Source organism: Adiantum capillus-veneris, chromosome 15 (assembly GCF_014529385.1).
Source record: "Adiantum capillus-veneris isolate H3 chromosome 15, ASM1452938v2, whole genome shotgun sequence".
NCBI lineage: Eukaryota > Viridiplantae > Streptophyta > Polypodiopsida > Polypodiales > Pteridaceae > Adiantum > Adiantum capillus-veneris.
Genome location: NC_140945.1, coordinates 152892001 through 152907785, shown reverse-complemented (window position 1 = coordinate 152907785; position 15785 = coordinate 152892001). Strand labels below are relative to the sequence as shown.

Genomic DNA, 15785 nt, shown 5'->3' with positions numbered 1-15785 from the left:
TCAGGTAGAGATTGAGACTAGCAAATTTCGAAGAGCATGAACAAAGGCGAGGATTTGCCAATTGTGTTATATAGAGCCAGAGACACGAGTTACATCACATATCATTGTTTGGTATACTATGAGATACAAGACCTCTTTCATTGTTTATTCAAAGGGGGCTTTGGACCGCTGGCAAAAGTCGTGAGATATCAGGATCAGAGATGCCTCGGGTTGTTTTTGCTAGAGTTACGCAAGCACGGAGAGCATCTCTAAAGGAGATCAGGCAATGGGAGACATTCACAGAGGGAGATCACTAACTTCTTTAGAGCAAGGACTTAGCAGTCAAATGAGCAAGCTTCACGACAGACTTCAAAACCCACCTATACCATAGGTACAATAGGTGACAGAGCCATTGAGCTTGGCAAAGCTAGATGCCCGCGTCTACGAGAGAAACCGTGACATCGAAGAAGGCTCCGTTAGAGGATTAGGACTATTCTAGCACAACATGCAAGACGTCCAATACTACTATTTACAGAGGCGGACAAATGCTCTTCACCAACGATGCAATACTTCCTCGGGCAACACCCAATGCTGAGCATCCTTAGACATTGATGATAATGATGATGACAATGATGATGACGATGATGATGATTTTAGTTTTACACTTCATTTTTATTTTGTACCCAGACGTTGCATTAGATCCACCAAGATTGCATCAATTTAGTCTCATAGGCCTTTTGAAAACGTTTTGTATAACATTTCATTTCACTTTCATTTCTTCTTCTTCTTCTTCTCGTGTATGCATGCACCACCATCCACTAATTCTGCTCATTGCATTGGAATCTCAAGATAATAATAAACAAGATACGAACCACATTAGATTGGGCATATACATTAATTTGACAAAACCAGATGGCACACATACGATACCATCAAGGGGAAAGGCTTAACACTATTTTTGTTTGGCTCAAGGGTTAAAGGAGAAAGGTCCACACGATTTAGCATGCCTTGCATTATAGGCACACATCATCCTCCAAATGAAAAGAAGTTGCCGTTCTGGACTTCCGAGTCCCAAATACTCCATTGCCTTCAATATCTCAGTAAGGGACATACCTTCGTTCAACAATCAATTGATTGAGCATCTACCTTCTCAATTTTATTGCACAATTTCCATCAAATATTTGATTGGAGTGTGTCATATTCTACCTCATTCAGGTCCAAGCACACTCTTCTCGAGCACCAAATCCAAAGATTGTCCCACTTACATCCTTCAATTCCCCAAATACACCCCGGCTACCTTCTCCGGAGTCCATGATTCTCATATGCATCCCTCACATCTTCGCTCCGTGAAGCGTACCGGTGCAATGGGTACACGAGACCACCATTGTCTTAACCTACTGATATAACATACAGAATTCTCCTGTCGCAAGGGCAATCTCCTTGTAAACACTTCCAAAAATAACAATAACACCAGTATTTTCATAGGAAGAATGGTAAAAAAGGCTGCCCCAATCATCATCAACAAGATGACCTGGTCAGTTGCCTGCAAGAATGAGTAGGACCGTCCAATCATACGAAAATTGAATAATTTCTTGCATCTAGTAATTTAACAAATGAACGACAACGCTAGTGATAAGCAAAGATGATGAGAGGAGTTGAAAACTAAATGAATTGAGGTGTTTACCTTGGGACACACAGAGAAAAACAAAGCCCTTGTCTTTAAAAGAGTAATATTGCTCGTCTTCAACAGCTCCTCCAATCCATTCAGGGCTTGCTGCAATTCTAGTACCTCTCCAGCAGTGCTCTGGCTGGGACACAGAATGTCAACTACTCCACTCAGAGGGCCATCTCCAGCTCCCTTGAAGAAAAGAATAAAACATACGATTCCCATCGAGAGGAAACAAGCAACATATTGCAACAGATCCCTGGCAAATATGAAAAACAGATGTTGCATAATATTTTCACTAGGAGAAACTCTGGAACGTTTGTATGCTGTGGACTTAAAAGCACTAGGTGGCTGCATCACATATGATACCTCATTATAATGGATGCTCCGAGTAAGATGGCAAAGATCGTTTTATAAGGCTCATCCCATGAGATCAAACCATTGACGTATAGAATAACTGGCTGCAGTGAGCTTACAACAGCCTGGACATATACAATTCAATTGTCAGCACTCAGGAGAACTAGAACAGAGGAATGCAACGAGATAAACTACTCATGATGTACCTTGATAGTAGCGATATTTACGCTTAAACAGTCTGCTTTCTCTCTAGATAATTTTATTTCACAGCCATTCGCATCTTTCCATAGTGGAGAACATTGTTCGATAACCTTCTTCACACGTGGAATATCGTCAAGGAAAAACTCTCCAATTTTGCTCTCTGGAGCTTGTTCTGTAGGAAATAAAGTATGAACAGCAGGTTTGGCGTATCCTACACTCCTTTCTATCATTAGTGCCTGTTTGGGGTCCACATGTGTTGTTTTCGTTAAGTTATCTCCTAGAATCCTCAAAAGAAAGTTGGCCTGAGGTAACGCATGTGCCATGGAAAAGCATAGGAGTAACTTTGGCTGTGCAGGGTTTGCACGAAGAGCTTCCCTTACAGCTTTAAAGCGCAAAATACCCATAATGCTCCTAGAAATTGCCTCTATGAGGCCATCACCATCAAGAGAAAAGTTTCTAACAAATTGATGAGCATAAAGAATCTCCTGAATAATCATTAACCAGTAATCACGTCGTGTGCATCCAAAAGCCCCAGGAAACTCAAAGATGGTATGGTCATCACTGCAAAGAAATGTCATACATAAAAAACGCAAGAATAGATCTGACCAGTTACCTTCAAAAATCAAAGCTACAATCCAGATCTTACATGGACTTGTATGACAGAGCCCTGTCAAGAAAGAGAACAGTTCTTGAGCCGCTCGAATATGGTTCTACTACTTGCTGCAAATCAGCTGCCAAGTCCCAACTCTGACACATATCATGTGAAGTCACTCCGATGGGTTCAAAATATAGCTGCCTGCTTGTAAGTATCAACCGCCCTGAAGAAAGAAGATCTTTACATTCAATTACAAATAAAGCTTCTATAAAAGAATCACGTCCGAAAAAGGGCACGCATGCATGCACGCGCGCGCACGCACACACACACACACTCTTAAATATCATTTTCTACCCAAAAAACAGCCAACTAAGGAAAAAAAAAAAAAAATGCTAGGACAGACATACTTGAAACAGGAAAGGAAACATTAACATTCTACCAGGCCAAGTAGATGCACCAACATGCTGGATAACCAAACCGCTTGCCATTGTGCCCTCGATCTCCACAACAACCTCAGACTTGTCCACGTTAAGACGTCTTGTCCACTCCCTTAAGTTCATAAGAGCTCTGAAGGTAATCAAACTCTGTAAGGATAAAGTTGTTGGGCATACACAGAATGCACTTTGTTAGCATAAACTTGCACATGAGACACTCTTCTTGCAGGTCTATCTAAAGCATGTCTACAAAGTTCAATTAAAGAAAAAACAGGGCCAGCTAACTTGGGCTGCATACTTAGCTTCAAATCCCCTTTGTATCATGCAACTTTCAATCCTATAGAACTTGAAAATGCAGGACCTCCCTAACAATATACATGAATGCCATCGTTGAACAAAAGGCACAACTCCATGCCGCGCACCCCACCATGCTTGCAAATGCGACTTCTTTTTTCATGCAACAAATGTTGGCTACTTCCAAAAAGTAGAGACAATCCAGAAACCTTTGTCATAGGATAGGCACCATGTGCCAACGGAAAAGAACAGATTGAACAACTTTAAGCACTTCAAATAACAACTGAACTAAAAGAGATGCACAACACGAAACGGGGAGTGGCGGAGTTCCACCACAAGAGAGCACTGGCCCCAAACCTTGGCGCCCCTTTTGGTATTTCTTTATATTGCTTGAACAAGGTACAACGCCGGTACTCCATCCTCTGCACCTCTACGCGAGGCCGTGTCAAAGAATGAGCCCTTGGCTCATATTTAAAGGCCGTTGGTCATGAAAAGCAGTTACATGAAAAGCTTTAAACTCAAAATCATTTGGCCTCACCCTAAAAACTGCCAAGCGAAAATCACGGAAATCCGTACAGGTGCCACATCAACACAGTCAACGCAAAATCCAGAAATCTGTATAGGCCGCCATGTCAGCATGTCAACGCAAAATTCGGGCGTCCCTACTGGCCTACCACGTCATCAACTACTACGCAATTGTGTGTGTGTGTGTGTGTGTGTGTGTGTGTGTGTGTGTGTGTGTGTGGTCCTGCTTTATTTAATCCCTTTAGGTCACTTGGGCCCCATTGGACAGGGTCCCGCAAGTTGGTAAAACTTCTTTTTCTGCTTCTTCTAGGGTTAAGGCTCCTTGGCCGAGATCTACAGGTTGGCTCCCTTCTTCAGTGGCTTGACAAGTCAGCAGTTTTTATGACAAGCTTAATGCATTTTGACATTTGTTTTTGCCTTCTTCTATGCAAAGCTGTTATAAGAGTACTCTTAATGTCCAATTAGAAACTTCAGCTCTTGTCAACAATCACAAGCTCCATACACCCAATAGTAAAATAATTAGAACACAACCTTGTGGCTGAAACGCTTGATCGTTTGTGTTGTTGACGACTAGTACAAGGCAGATCACTGCAAGAGACTAATAACCATGGAATCAAAATGTGGCCATGTATGATAGATGTTTTGGTCAGCATATGGTACACCAAAGCATACTCAAGGATGAACCTCAAGGGACAGCAGAAGCTTAAAAGACGCAAAATATAGTTTTAGGTGTGGTGAAACTAGAACACGATTCATCTGTATCTTATTCGATTGACACCAAGTCGAACAATAGAGACTTCACAACATACCCTCTACAAGGTTCCACATCCTCATCCACCGACTTAAAACATTGCACAGAGCCATTTCCATTTGTAAAACGAGATGTCCACGACCACAAGGACCTCGCTTACAGCTTTCCCACCATCAGCACATTCTAATCGTCATTGTTTGTGTTGTAACTAATAATAAGACTACTATGGTCTTAGTCTAAGGTTAAAGTGAAAAATTGTGACTCATGCGATGAGGCACAACTTATCACAAAGAGACAACCTCTTCAAATTCTATAAAAGAATAGGCCTTGTGCCAATTGTTGTAATGCTGTAACACTTGAGCAATGAATCAATCAAGTCTACATCAATGAGTATTGTCTCCTCTAGATCTATCTCTATGATGATGATGATGTATTGACAATGTGTTAATGTAAGGTACAGCGGAAGTGAATGTTGAACTTTGCTCAAGATGAGTGCTCCGAACTGTGCTCAAGGGTTCCTTTTACTTACGGAAGGGAGAGCCTTCCGTTCCTTTAGTGAGAGAGTGCAATGGTCACAAACAAAGTGAAAGACACTGTGAATGAAGGTGATGAGACTGAGAGATGGAGAGAAGAATACGGTACCAGAATGTTGTCAAAACCTCCTCCAAGGGCCCCACTCTCTATGACGAGAGAGGTCTATGCTATTGATTGCACAATCCTCGTACAATGGTCTAATGCAATGGACTTGCCGACAATGTCGACCACGATGATGACGACGACAAGACGGGCTGAAATTTGAAAACGCTAGGGGCTGAAATCTGCAAATCTTGTATCTGCTGAATTCTGACTCTATGTCGGTGACGACGGCAATGACGATGATGCGACGAAAATGCGCCGAAAATGCAGATACTGAAATCTGCGAATAGCGGACTGAATCTGCAAACGTTGGCTGATCTGACCGTGCGGCGAGGATCTGCTGCGAGAAGGTGAGATCTACGAGGTTTGGGGGCTGTGGTACAGAGTCTTAAGTGCTGAAAATGCAAAATGTTGATGCTCTATGTTGATCTGTCGTCGCCGGGAATCTGCAAAACGCTAGCTTGGGCTGCAATCTGCAAAAATGCTAGGCATGGTCTGTTGTTTGCTGCAAAAACGCTAGGGAATCTGCTACAAACTACTAACGCCATGTTGATCTACAATCTGCAAAATGTTGGGGCTGATCTGCAATTGCTGAAAACGCTAGGCTTCTTGATGGCGGAAAACGCTCGGCTTCTTGATGGCTGAAAACTACTAACGCCATGTTGATCTACAATCTGCAAAATGTTGGGGCTGATCTGCAATTGCTGAAAACGCTAGGCTTCTTGATGGCTGAAAACGCTAGGGATTCCGCCCGTCTTGCTGAGAAGGTGCCTGTGAATTGGACTCCTGCTGCCTCTTTTGCCAGAAAGTGCTAGCCCTAGCTTTTCTTATAAATCTGCTTAGCCAATTTGTCCTACCCAGTTTCCCAAGAAAGTCAATTATTAATAATAGGTGAAAAATGGCTAAAATAGGGAAAATGGGTTCTATGCACTGTAAAATGCCCCTAATGGGTACTGATTGTAATCTGATGATCATGATGTGTGCAACTAGAGAAAATGCAACTACTCTTAAGTGTCTGGACATGCACGGCCTCCGCACAGGCTCACAAAGGTGTCAGCACACTTCCTAAGCTGAATTGAACCCTAGACATGAAGTAGCTTGTCCACATGCACATAGGGTTAGATGTGCACGTGACATCCCCTCCTTTTTAAAGTGAGGTATTGGTACCGAATTGTATGGCGTCGAAGGAGATTGCCAACAGTGTCTAGAATCCTGGGAAGGACTCTGCGCCAGCCCACTCTGATACGTGGGTCGTGCGATACTTGAACTTCATAAAGGTCTACAATGCTTGCTTCTTTGGGCCGCGCCGAAAGCGACACAAAGCGATTTGTGGCTGCTTCAATGGTCCAACTGCGTCTATGGACGTAGGTCTACCTTCTTCAAGAATCTCCGAAGAGGAAAATTCTTGAACCCACTTCCAACATAAAAACATAAACATACCCATTCCATGTAGAGTGACTGGAAAAAATTTAGTCTTCTTTAAAGACTGTGCATGTAATGTAGATGAACAAAGAGACGGAGTGCCAAACCGTTCATCAAACACACGCAAAAATTGGAATCGAAACTTGTCTTTCTGATCTATATCTATCAACTGTGGCAAATCACAATGGAAATGCCGATGCTTAATGCTCAATCCTCCTTGTGCTCTTTCGGATATTGTGTTATGCCAAGGAAGAGACATGGAATGTGAAGTCCTTGAATGCAAACATTTCTTCTTTTCATGAGTAATCCGCATACACCCGTGCTTATTCACGAGTGAATCGTGTTCATCGTATAATATGGCATGCCTATGAAAAGGGAACACATAAAGACGGTGACTAGAATACAAGAAACCGTCACAAATGAAACACTCGAGCAATACGTACTGACTAATCATGCGCATACACAATACTTCCTGTGGGGGTTCCTTAGATCTTGACTCGAGAGCCAAGATCGGTTCTTCGTGATTGATCGAATCTGCAATGAGGTTAGCTTCACTAGAAAAAGCATCAACTAAACCATCATCCTTGTGAACAATCAAATCTTTATCCTGCAAATCATCATGCTTGTGAATAATCACATCTATATCATGCAAATCATGTGTGTCGTGCTTTGGAGAAGACAAGAATGAGAGTCTCCTTCTCCTTATTCTTCTTAAGCTTCGCTTGCACATTAGAAATGAGAGATGAAGAATGAACAACTTCCTCCCCATGAATGACAATGGGAGAGTCACTTTTGGCATTGAAAGTGAAAGTATTGGCTGCCCAATCGGTGAGAGGGTTATGCTCACGAAACCATTGAATGCCTAAAAGCATATCACATCCTGAAAGAAGAGATACTACAAATTTTCTGCGGAAGGACGCTTGTTGAACAGTGAACAACACATCAAGACACTATTGCATGATGAGAGAGTCCATACCGGAAGCGAAGCCCGACACCTCGAAAGGAGATGTCTTGCGAACCTCCAAGCGGACTCTTTCGACAAGAGAGTCACCAATCACATCATGCATATTACCAGAATCAAACAAGAACACCATGTGTTGACCATTCACATGACCATAACACTTTATGAGAGACTCATCATGATAGGATCATGAGAAACTTGGGACACACAAGTGTTCTTTTTTTTTTCCGAGAAAAAGATCCTTCTATTAGTTACTGAAACTGCTCATACGACTACAACCACCTCTTCAAGAGAGGGCTACAACAACCATGGTGGGAGACTCTCCCAATGAAAAAAACAGCATATGCACAATGGGGCCAAATCAAGAAATGGGGGAGGGAAGAGCCACACAAGTGGTCGGTAGTGCCATCGGAGTACACCCTAGACCATGGTGTAGAAAGGCCCAGGACGCCAGAGTCGTAGGAAAGCCTCTCTGCGCTGCCGCATGCGATCGGAGCTGCCCTGTAGTCCCTCGAACTGTCCCCTGAGAGTGTGGATCAGCTCTAGCCAGAAGTCACGAACAGTCTCTGCTGGTGGCACGGGGCGAGCCTCAAAGATGCGGAAGCAACGGGCCCGCCAGATGAAGCAGAGTGCCAGGCCACACATGAGCTCCCAACACTCCTCTCTCTCACTGCACCACTCCTATGGAGTAAGCTCAGTAGCAGGCTGGAGTGTAGGTCGCCCCTCCTGTATCACTATCATCCTGCTGGTGCAAGATTGCTCAAACTGAAGTGCCGGGCCTGAGAGGGTGGACCAAGCCACTGCTCCCCAAGTGTACTGTTGAGTCGTGGAGAGCAGGCATGAGCCGAAGAACTCGTAGCCACACCTGCTGGGCCGAGGGACAGTCCCAAAGACAGTGACGCTGACTCTCCACAAGGTGGTCACAAGTTGCACATGCGGCCGAGAGACCACTATGCACTAGCCAGCTCCCGACTGCTGTAGCTCTGTGTGCGACCAGTCATCACTGAAACAAGGTGACTCGCCTCGGCTGTCTGGAGTCCCACAACCTCTCCCAAAAAACTGCCAAGAACTCAGCTGTGAGCCCCTTCTCCTTCCAATGAGGTGCTGTAGCGGGGCGGGCCTCTCTGTGCTGCTAGTATATGACGTCCCAATCGAGCAGTGTACTGAAAGAACGGGACTCCTGGGTGGTCTGCAAAAGAGAAGGGATCCCTCCATAGCCACTCACCAGGATCCCACTGTACTCGTGCCAGTGGACAACACTCCCAAGCCCACAGCCTTTAGTGTCCAGTCTCAAGAGCCACTAGGTCAGGGTCTATGACAACGGTCCTCCCACAAATGTCCACTACTCGGATCCTCTGAAAACAGTACTCTGCTACTTTCGGGGCCTCTACTGCAACTCGTTGAAGGCGTCCCCCACCCTGAAGCTCGAAGAAAAGAGCTGGGACAGTCTCTGAGCAGGCCCTGACTGAGATGAGAACCTCCAGTCATGTGAAGGCTCCCATCCACCGGGGTGCTACTGCCTCGAGGGGCGTGAGCCACTCAGCTGGAACTGACTCTGTGATGTCCTGGCACATGCTCTGCACCCCTCTAATGCCCTGTATAGCTGAAGGCCCTGGACCTCCTCTGACAAACCTGTGAACTCTAGCCAGTCACCTAAAGAGCGCGATGGACCTGCTGCCATGGGACCCAAGGAAACATGAGGCCGACTACCCCAACCAAGTGGCCTCTCTGAGTGCTAACCATGAGGTTCCAGACGAGGGGCTTCCGTAGGCGCTCCTCCGTGCACGTAGGCTGTCTTTGCTCCAGGCCACGCCGCAAGTGCTCCCAAGATCGAAGCAGACTCACAGCGAAGCGGTCCTCTAGTCTCCTGCTCATACCAACTCTGCGCATCTCTGTAAAGATCCATCTGGTCTAAGGCTGCCAAGGGCCTCCTGCCTAAGGCACCCTAGCACGTAGCCGCTGTAGCAAGAACTCCTACCAGGGCTCCTGACCTGGAACAAGTCCTCTGACGATGAACTTCCAAAGAAGGGCTCTGCTCTGCTGTGCTGGATCAATGATCCCAAGCCCTCCCTGTGAACAAGGAAGAGTGGTGACCTGCCAAGCCACCTTGGCTCGGGCTATTTGAGTGTCACGTCCTGACCAAAGGAAGTTCCTGATCAGCCTCTCTACCTGGCTGATACAAGAACTCGAGAAGATCCAGCAGGAAGTGATGTACCACATAGTCGCCAACAACACCTGGTTGGCAACTACTACTCTGCTAGCCAAAGAAAGTCGTGTTGAGCTCCAGTGTAACAACTTTCTCCTGATAGACAGGAGAAGGGGAGCAATCTGTTGCTCAGGAGACAAGTCCAAACCAACCTGACAGCCCAAGTACCGAACTGCAGTCTCTGGGGGGATCCACCTAAAACCCTCTCTTGGCATCCAATCTGGCATAGGAGCACTACCAACCGAGAAAGCCACAGTCTTTCTCTAGTTGATCAGTGCGCACGATGCACAACAGAAGGTCTCCAGAGCCTGCTCACACCTGTGGAGGTTGGCCTCCTGGCCATCTAAGTACAAGGCTAAGTCGTCGACAAACTCAGCGCCTCCAGTAGCTCATCTCCCCGAATAGGGAGTGCTAAGCCTCGTAGACCAACCTGTTACGACACCAAAAACCTGCTCAATGCCTCCGCATAGAACAGAAAGAGGAAAGAGGCAAGAGGACAGCCCTGTCTGACCGAGCGTGTAAGCATGAAGCGATCACCTCTCCCTCCTGCCAAGAGTACCTGACTATGAGCCTGCCAGTACAAAGCTGACACCCCTTTGATCCAAGCATCTGCGAAGCCCATCATGCGTAGAGTGCCCTCTAGAAAGTCCCAGTCAACTCTGTCGTATGCATTCTCAAAATCGAGAAGAAGGATCACAAGGTCCTCACCATGGAGCCGTGCCAAGGCAGAGGCCTCCCAAAGGGTAAAGATGTTGTCAAGGATACTACGTTCCTTGACAAAACGTGTCTGAGTCCCATGTATCAGACTCTCCAGAAGTGGTTGAATCCTCAAACTCAGAGCCTTGGCAAGAATTTTGTATGCTGAGTTGAGGATGGTGATGGGGCGCCACTGTCGAATCTCATCCAAGGAGCCACCCTCCTTGGGAATGAGGTAGATCAGGCCCTCACTCATGCTGTCAGGCATCACTCCTGTGTGCAAAATGTACTGAAAAGCATTGCAGAGATTTGGGCCAAGCAAGTCCCAGTACTCCAAGAAAAAACTAGGAGTCAGCCCATCCTCACCTGGACAACTACCACGGGGGAGGGCCCTAAGATCCGTGTGCAGCTCCTCAAGCTGTAGTGGCAGCTCAAGCCTCTGACGCATCTCCTCAGTCACAAGACAAGGCATCTATGCCCAAACCTGCTCCCTGCATGCATCCTGACGCGCTAAATAGGACTCTACAGACAGTAACTCACGATAAAAGTCAGTAGCAACTGCACGCATATCCTGAGGCTTCGAAGCAACTGACCTATCGGGCCTCCTCAATTGACTAACCTTAGCATGCGAATGCCGAGGTCCCACTGCCTCAAAGAAAGCACCAGTCACTCTGTCGCCCACCTGGGTCCACTGAGATGTCTGTCGGCGAAAAGCAAACTCATGTCGCCTCTCCTCTGTGCTAGCAAGCTCCTGTCGAGCCTGCTGTAATAACTGCTCCTCCAATCAGGGACTGTCTGGATGTTGCTCCTGCATCCTCTATAACAAAGCAATGCCACATCTGAGACGCTGCTCCTCTCTCGCTGCAGCCCGGCGAGCCAAAGACTCCTGGAGAAAAAGACGACTAATCTGTGCTAGGCCTGCGGCCACTCTGTCAGCAGGAGAGTCCTGCCTGTCCAAGCCCTCTGTCCAGAGAGCCTCTACCCTCTCTCTGAGTGTTGAGTCCAACAAGACCCTCTCTGGGATGCGAAGCATTGTGCTCCCACTCCTCTGACTGTCTGCTACTGTGAGGATAACTGGTGCATGGTCCGAGAAGGAGGTCCCTGCCAGGATGCCCACTATCCCTCCCAAGTCACTGAAGTGGTCACTAGTGTAGAAGCGATCTATCCGCGATAGATTCACTCCTCCCACTCTGCGGTCCGATCGAGAGAAGGCCAGGCTATCTAGGGGCCTCACAAAACGAGAGTGCTGCCAAGCATCCGAGACCCGCAAAGTCATACAAAGCCTCTCCCAAGCTGCCAACTCAACTCCATGCACAGTAGCAAGGCTACCACCAATCCTGTCAGAAGGGTCCTCTAGCATGTTGAAGTCCCCCCCTATGCACCAATGCTCTGCCTACGGCAGAGACTCAGCTATCTGTGACCAAAACGCTGCACGAGCACTCACCACATTGGGCGCATAGATGTTCAGGAAACCCACTAGGCCACCCTGAACCTGTATAGTAATCCACTGAGCCCTGCCTGGCACAATGATCCCTCTGCCCACTATGGTTTGCTGTAAAGAGTCCGCAATAGTCATACATATCCTGTTGAGCGCACGGCGGTGTGTGCAAGTGATAGAGCACGCGAAGATGTGCAGTGTGTGTGCAGAGAGGGGTGACGAAAGCCGACAGGAGAGGAAGCACTAGCAGAACGAAGAGGGAGAGAGAAATGAAATGAAATGAAATGAAATGTTATATTAATGTCTTCAAAAGGCCAGAATGACCTATGAGACCAAACTGATACAAAGTGGTGAATCTGTTATAATGTCTGGGTACCTTAGTACTAAAGTACTAGGTGTGAAAAGTGTGAAAGTGAATGTGAAAAACTAAATACAAAGTATTAAATAAACTTCTTAGGAGCATTCTGGGTGTCTGGCTAGAATGCTTTTAATCCTTTGTTGTAGTCTCCTCCGGTGAAGTGTGCTTCTGCCTCTTGGTCTTGGTCGTCTCGATTTCCTAAGCTCAATCGCTCTGTCAATTAGGGTGCCTTTGGTATGAATGTGGGTACTCCTTTGTGTTGGCTGCTGGCCTCCTGCTTCCCCTTCCAGTCCTGCTCACGTTTTTGGGGAAAACTCAATAAGTGAGTTTTGGGTTTTCCCACTTTTATTATAAGTGACCTTTAAAAACTGTGTCCAGGTTCATATTGAACCAGGACATGAACCTGGACAAAGTATAAAAATGTACAAAAAGGGGTTATTTAGGCCTTTAACCCAACAACCTCTCACTTAAAGACATAAATGACGCCTTTAAGTTAACCAACTCCCACCAGCTGTATGCAATGCTCATGTTGAGCCTTAGCAAGACTCTTGGTGAGAACATCTACAGGGTTATCCTGTGTGTGAATCTTAGTCAAGGTGACTAGACCATCCTCCAATACATGTCGTATGAAGTGGTATCGCACATCAATGTGCTTTGTCCGTGCATGAAACATGGCATTCTTGGCCAAATAGACAGCACTCTGGCTATCACATCCCAAGACAGGAGTACTAGTAGGCATACCAAGCTCTTTGACAAGTCTACCCAACCATATGGCCTCTTTAGAAGCCTCAGTGGCTGAAATATATTCAGCTTCAGTAGTACTCAATGCCACAATTTTCTGAAGTCGTGAACACCAAGAGACAGTACCACCAGCAATAGCAAACACATAGCCACTAGTGGACTTCTTGATATCCAAGTCACCTACCATATCTGCATCACAATAGCCCTGCAACTTCAGGTCACTTTTGCCATAGCATATACACCTAGATTGTGTACCTGACAAGTATCTCAGAATGCATTTCACATCTTCCCAATGTGCTTTGCCGGGGTTGGACATGTATCTACTAACAACTCCCACCGCATGGGCAATGTCAGGACGAGTGGCAACCATAGCATACATAAGAGAACCACAAGCTGATGCATAAGGGATTCCCTTCATAGCATTCACTGCCACGTCATCCTTTGGGCAATCGGCTTTGCTAAGTTTTGTGTGTGGAGGTAAAGGTACTCCAAGTGACTTAGCTTCAGCCATGTTAAACCTGTCAAGTACTTTAGCAATGTACTTTTCTTGAGATAAGAAAAGCAATTTCAGCTTTCTATCCCTCTTGATTCTCATGCCCAATATGTGCTCAGCATCACCTAAATCCTTCATTGCAAAAGCTGAATTCAGCTGACGTTTAAGAGCATCAATGGTAGACTTATGCTTCCCAGCAATCAACATATCATCTACATATAGCAAAAGGATTATAGGACTTCCATCATTATCCTTCTTTGTATACAAACAATGGTCTGAATGGCTACGTTTAAAGCCTTGAGTCGGCATAAAAGTATCAAACCTTTTGTACCACTGACGTGATGACTGCCTCAAACCATACAGCGCCTTTCTTAGTTTGCATACAAGTTCCTTTCTATCAGGAACTACAAAACCCTCAGGTTGCTTCATGTAGATATCTTCATCAATGCCACCATGAAGAAAAGCTGTTTTTACATCCATTTGATTCAATTCTAAGTCAAGCACTGCAGTGAGAGCAAAAAGGACACGCAATGTCGTAAGCTTTACAACAGGAAAAAAGATCTCTTGAAAGTCAATCCCCTCTTTCTGTGCATACCCTTTGGCAACTAACCTTGCTTTATACTTGGGCTTTCCATCAACACATTTGACCTTGTAAACCCATTTGTTAGGAAGAGCCTTTCTTCCTTTAGGCAATGGCACCAGATCCCAAGTATGGTTTGCATGCAAAGATTTGATTTCCTCTTGCATCGCAAGCTCCCACTTACTGCTTAACTCACATGATTTTGCCTCTTTATATGTAAGAGGCTCACCCTCACCTGTTAACATACATGATGCAAAGAGGGGTCAAAGCGCTGTATCAACCTTCTGACACGAGTAGACTTGCGTACCCAATGATCTACATTCTCAGGCACAGGTTCTACATCAAGAGGCAACTCATTTTCAGCATGCTCATGCTGCTGAAAATCATTTTCAACCATGACACGTGGCTGTCCATCCTCATTTGGAGCATCTAAATCATGTCTTACCTCTTCTGGCTCAAGGTTAACCGGCTGATTATCAATTTCAGCTTGCGGTAATGCATCCTGAGGCTCTTTTTCAACATCAATAGGTGGCAAGAGAGGCTGAAATTTGACCGATTTCTTATCAATTTCAGAAGATGTAGCATTTTTCAGCAATTTAGCCTCATTGAACACTACATCTCGGCTGCGTACAACCCTCTTAAACTGAGGCAACCATATCCTGTAGCCCATTTCACCCTCTTCCCCATAACCTAGGAAGAGTCCTTGGATGGACTTGGCATCTAGCTTTGTCCTCAAGTCATTACGAACATGGACAAAAGCCTCGCAGCCAAACACTCTCAAATGATCATAAGAGGCAGGTTTGCCAGACCAAACCTCCTCTGGAATGTCATTTTTCAGCGTACTGTTAGAAGAGCGATTGCATACATGAACTACAGTTTTCAAAGCCTCTCCCCAAAACCCATGAGGGAGATTAGCCGTGGACAACATGCAACGCACTCTCTCACATAAAGTACGGTTATACCTCTCAGCCACACCATTAAAAGATAGATTATAAGGGGCTGTCAACTCACTTTTAATCCCATATTCTTTGCAATAACGCTGAAATTCAGCAGACGTATACTCCCCCCCATTGTCAAATCTCAGACATTTAAGCTTACTACCCTTTTGTGTGGTCACAAAAGCATGAAACCTCTTAAATGCATTAAATGTCTCACTCTTATTCTTTAACAAATATGCCCAGCCTTTCCTAGTGCAATCATCAATGAATGTAACAAAGTATAATGCACCACCAAAAGACTTAACAGGCATTGAACATACATCGGAGTGAATTAAATCAAGAGCATTAGCTTTGCACGAGACACCAGAATAATAAGAAGACTTCTTTTGTTTACCATACAAACAGTCATTACAAAAATCTAACTTGGTGCCCTTTACATCAACCCTCTTCAAAGAGGAGAGCACATCAAGTCCCTTCTGGCTCATATGGCCAAGCCTTTTGTGCCACAACTCCA

At 45.5% G+C, this 15785-nt stretch overlaps 1 protein-coding gene across 3 annotated transcripts in view; it reads right to left on the bottom strand.

The window, feature by feature from the left end:
* Nucleotides 1-810: 810 nt before the first annotated feature.
* LOC147441700 (uncharacterized) overlaps nt 811-15785 on the bottom strand; it is a 94682-nt gene continuing 79707 nt past the window's right edge. For all 3 annotated transcript variants that reach the window (XM_086483251.1, XM_086483253.1, XM_086483252.1), the window contains 6 exons: nt 3238-3365; nt 2850-3021; nt 2209-2764; nt 2015-2127; nt 1664-1904; nt 811-1522 (listed from right to left, as the gene is read on the bottom strand). In XM_086483251.1, the coding sequence (XP_086339377.1) occupies nt 1298-1522; nt 1664-1904; nt 2015-2127; nt 2209-2764; nt 2850-3021; nt 3238-3365 (1435 nt within the window). In that variant the 3' untranslated portion in view covers nt 811-1297. The remainder of the gene's footprint in view (nt 1523-1663; nt 1905-2014; nt 2128-2208; nt 2765-2849; nt 3022-3237; nt 3366-15785) is intronic.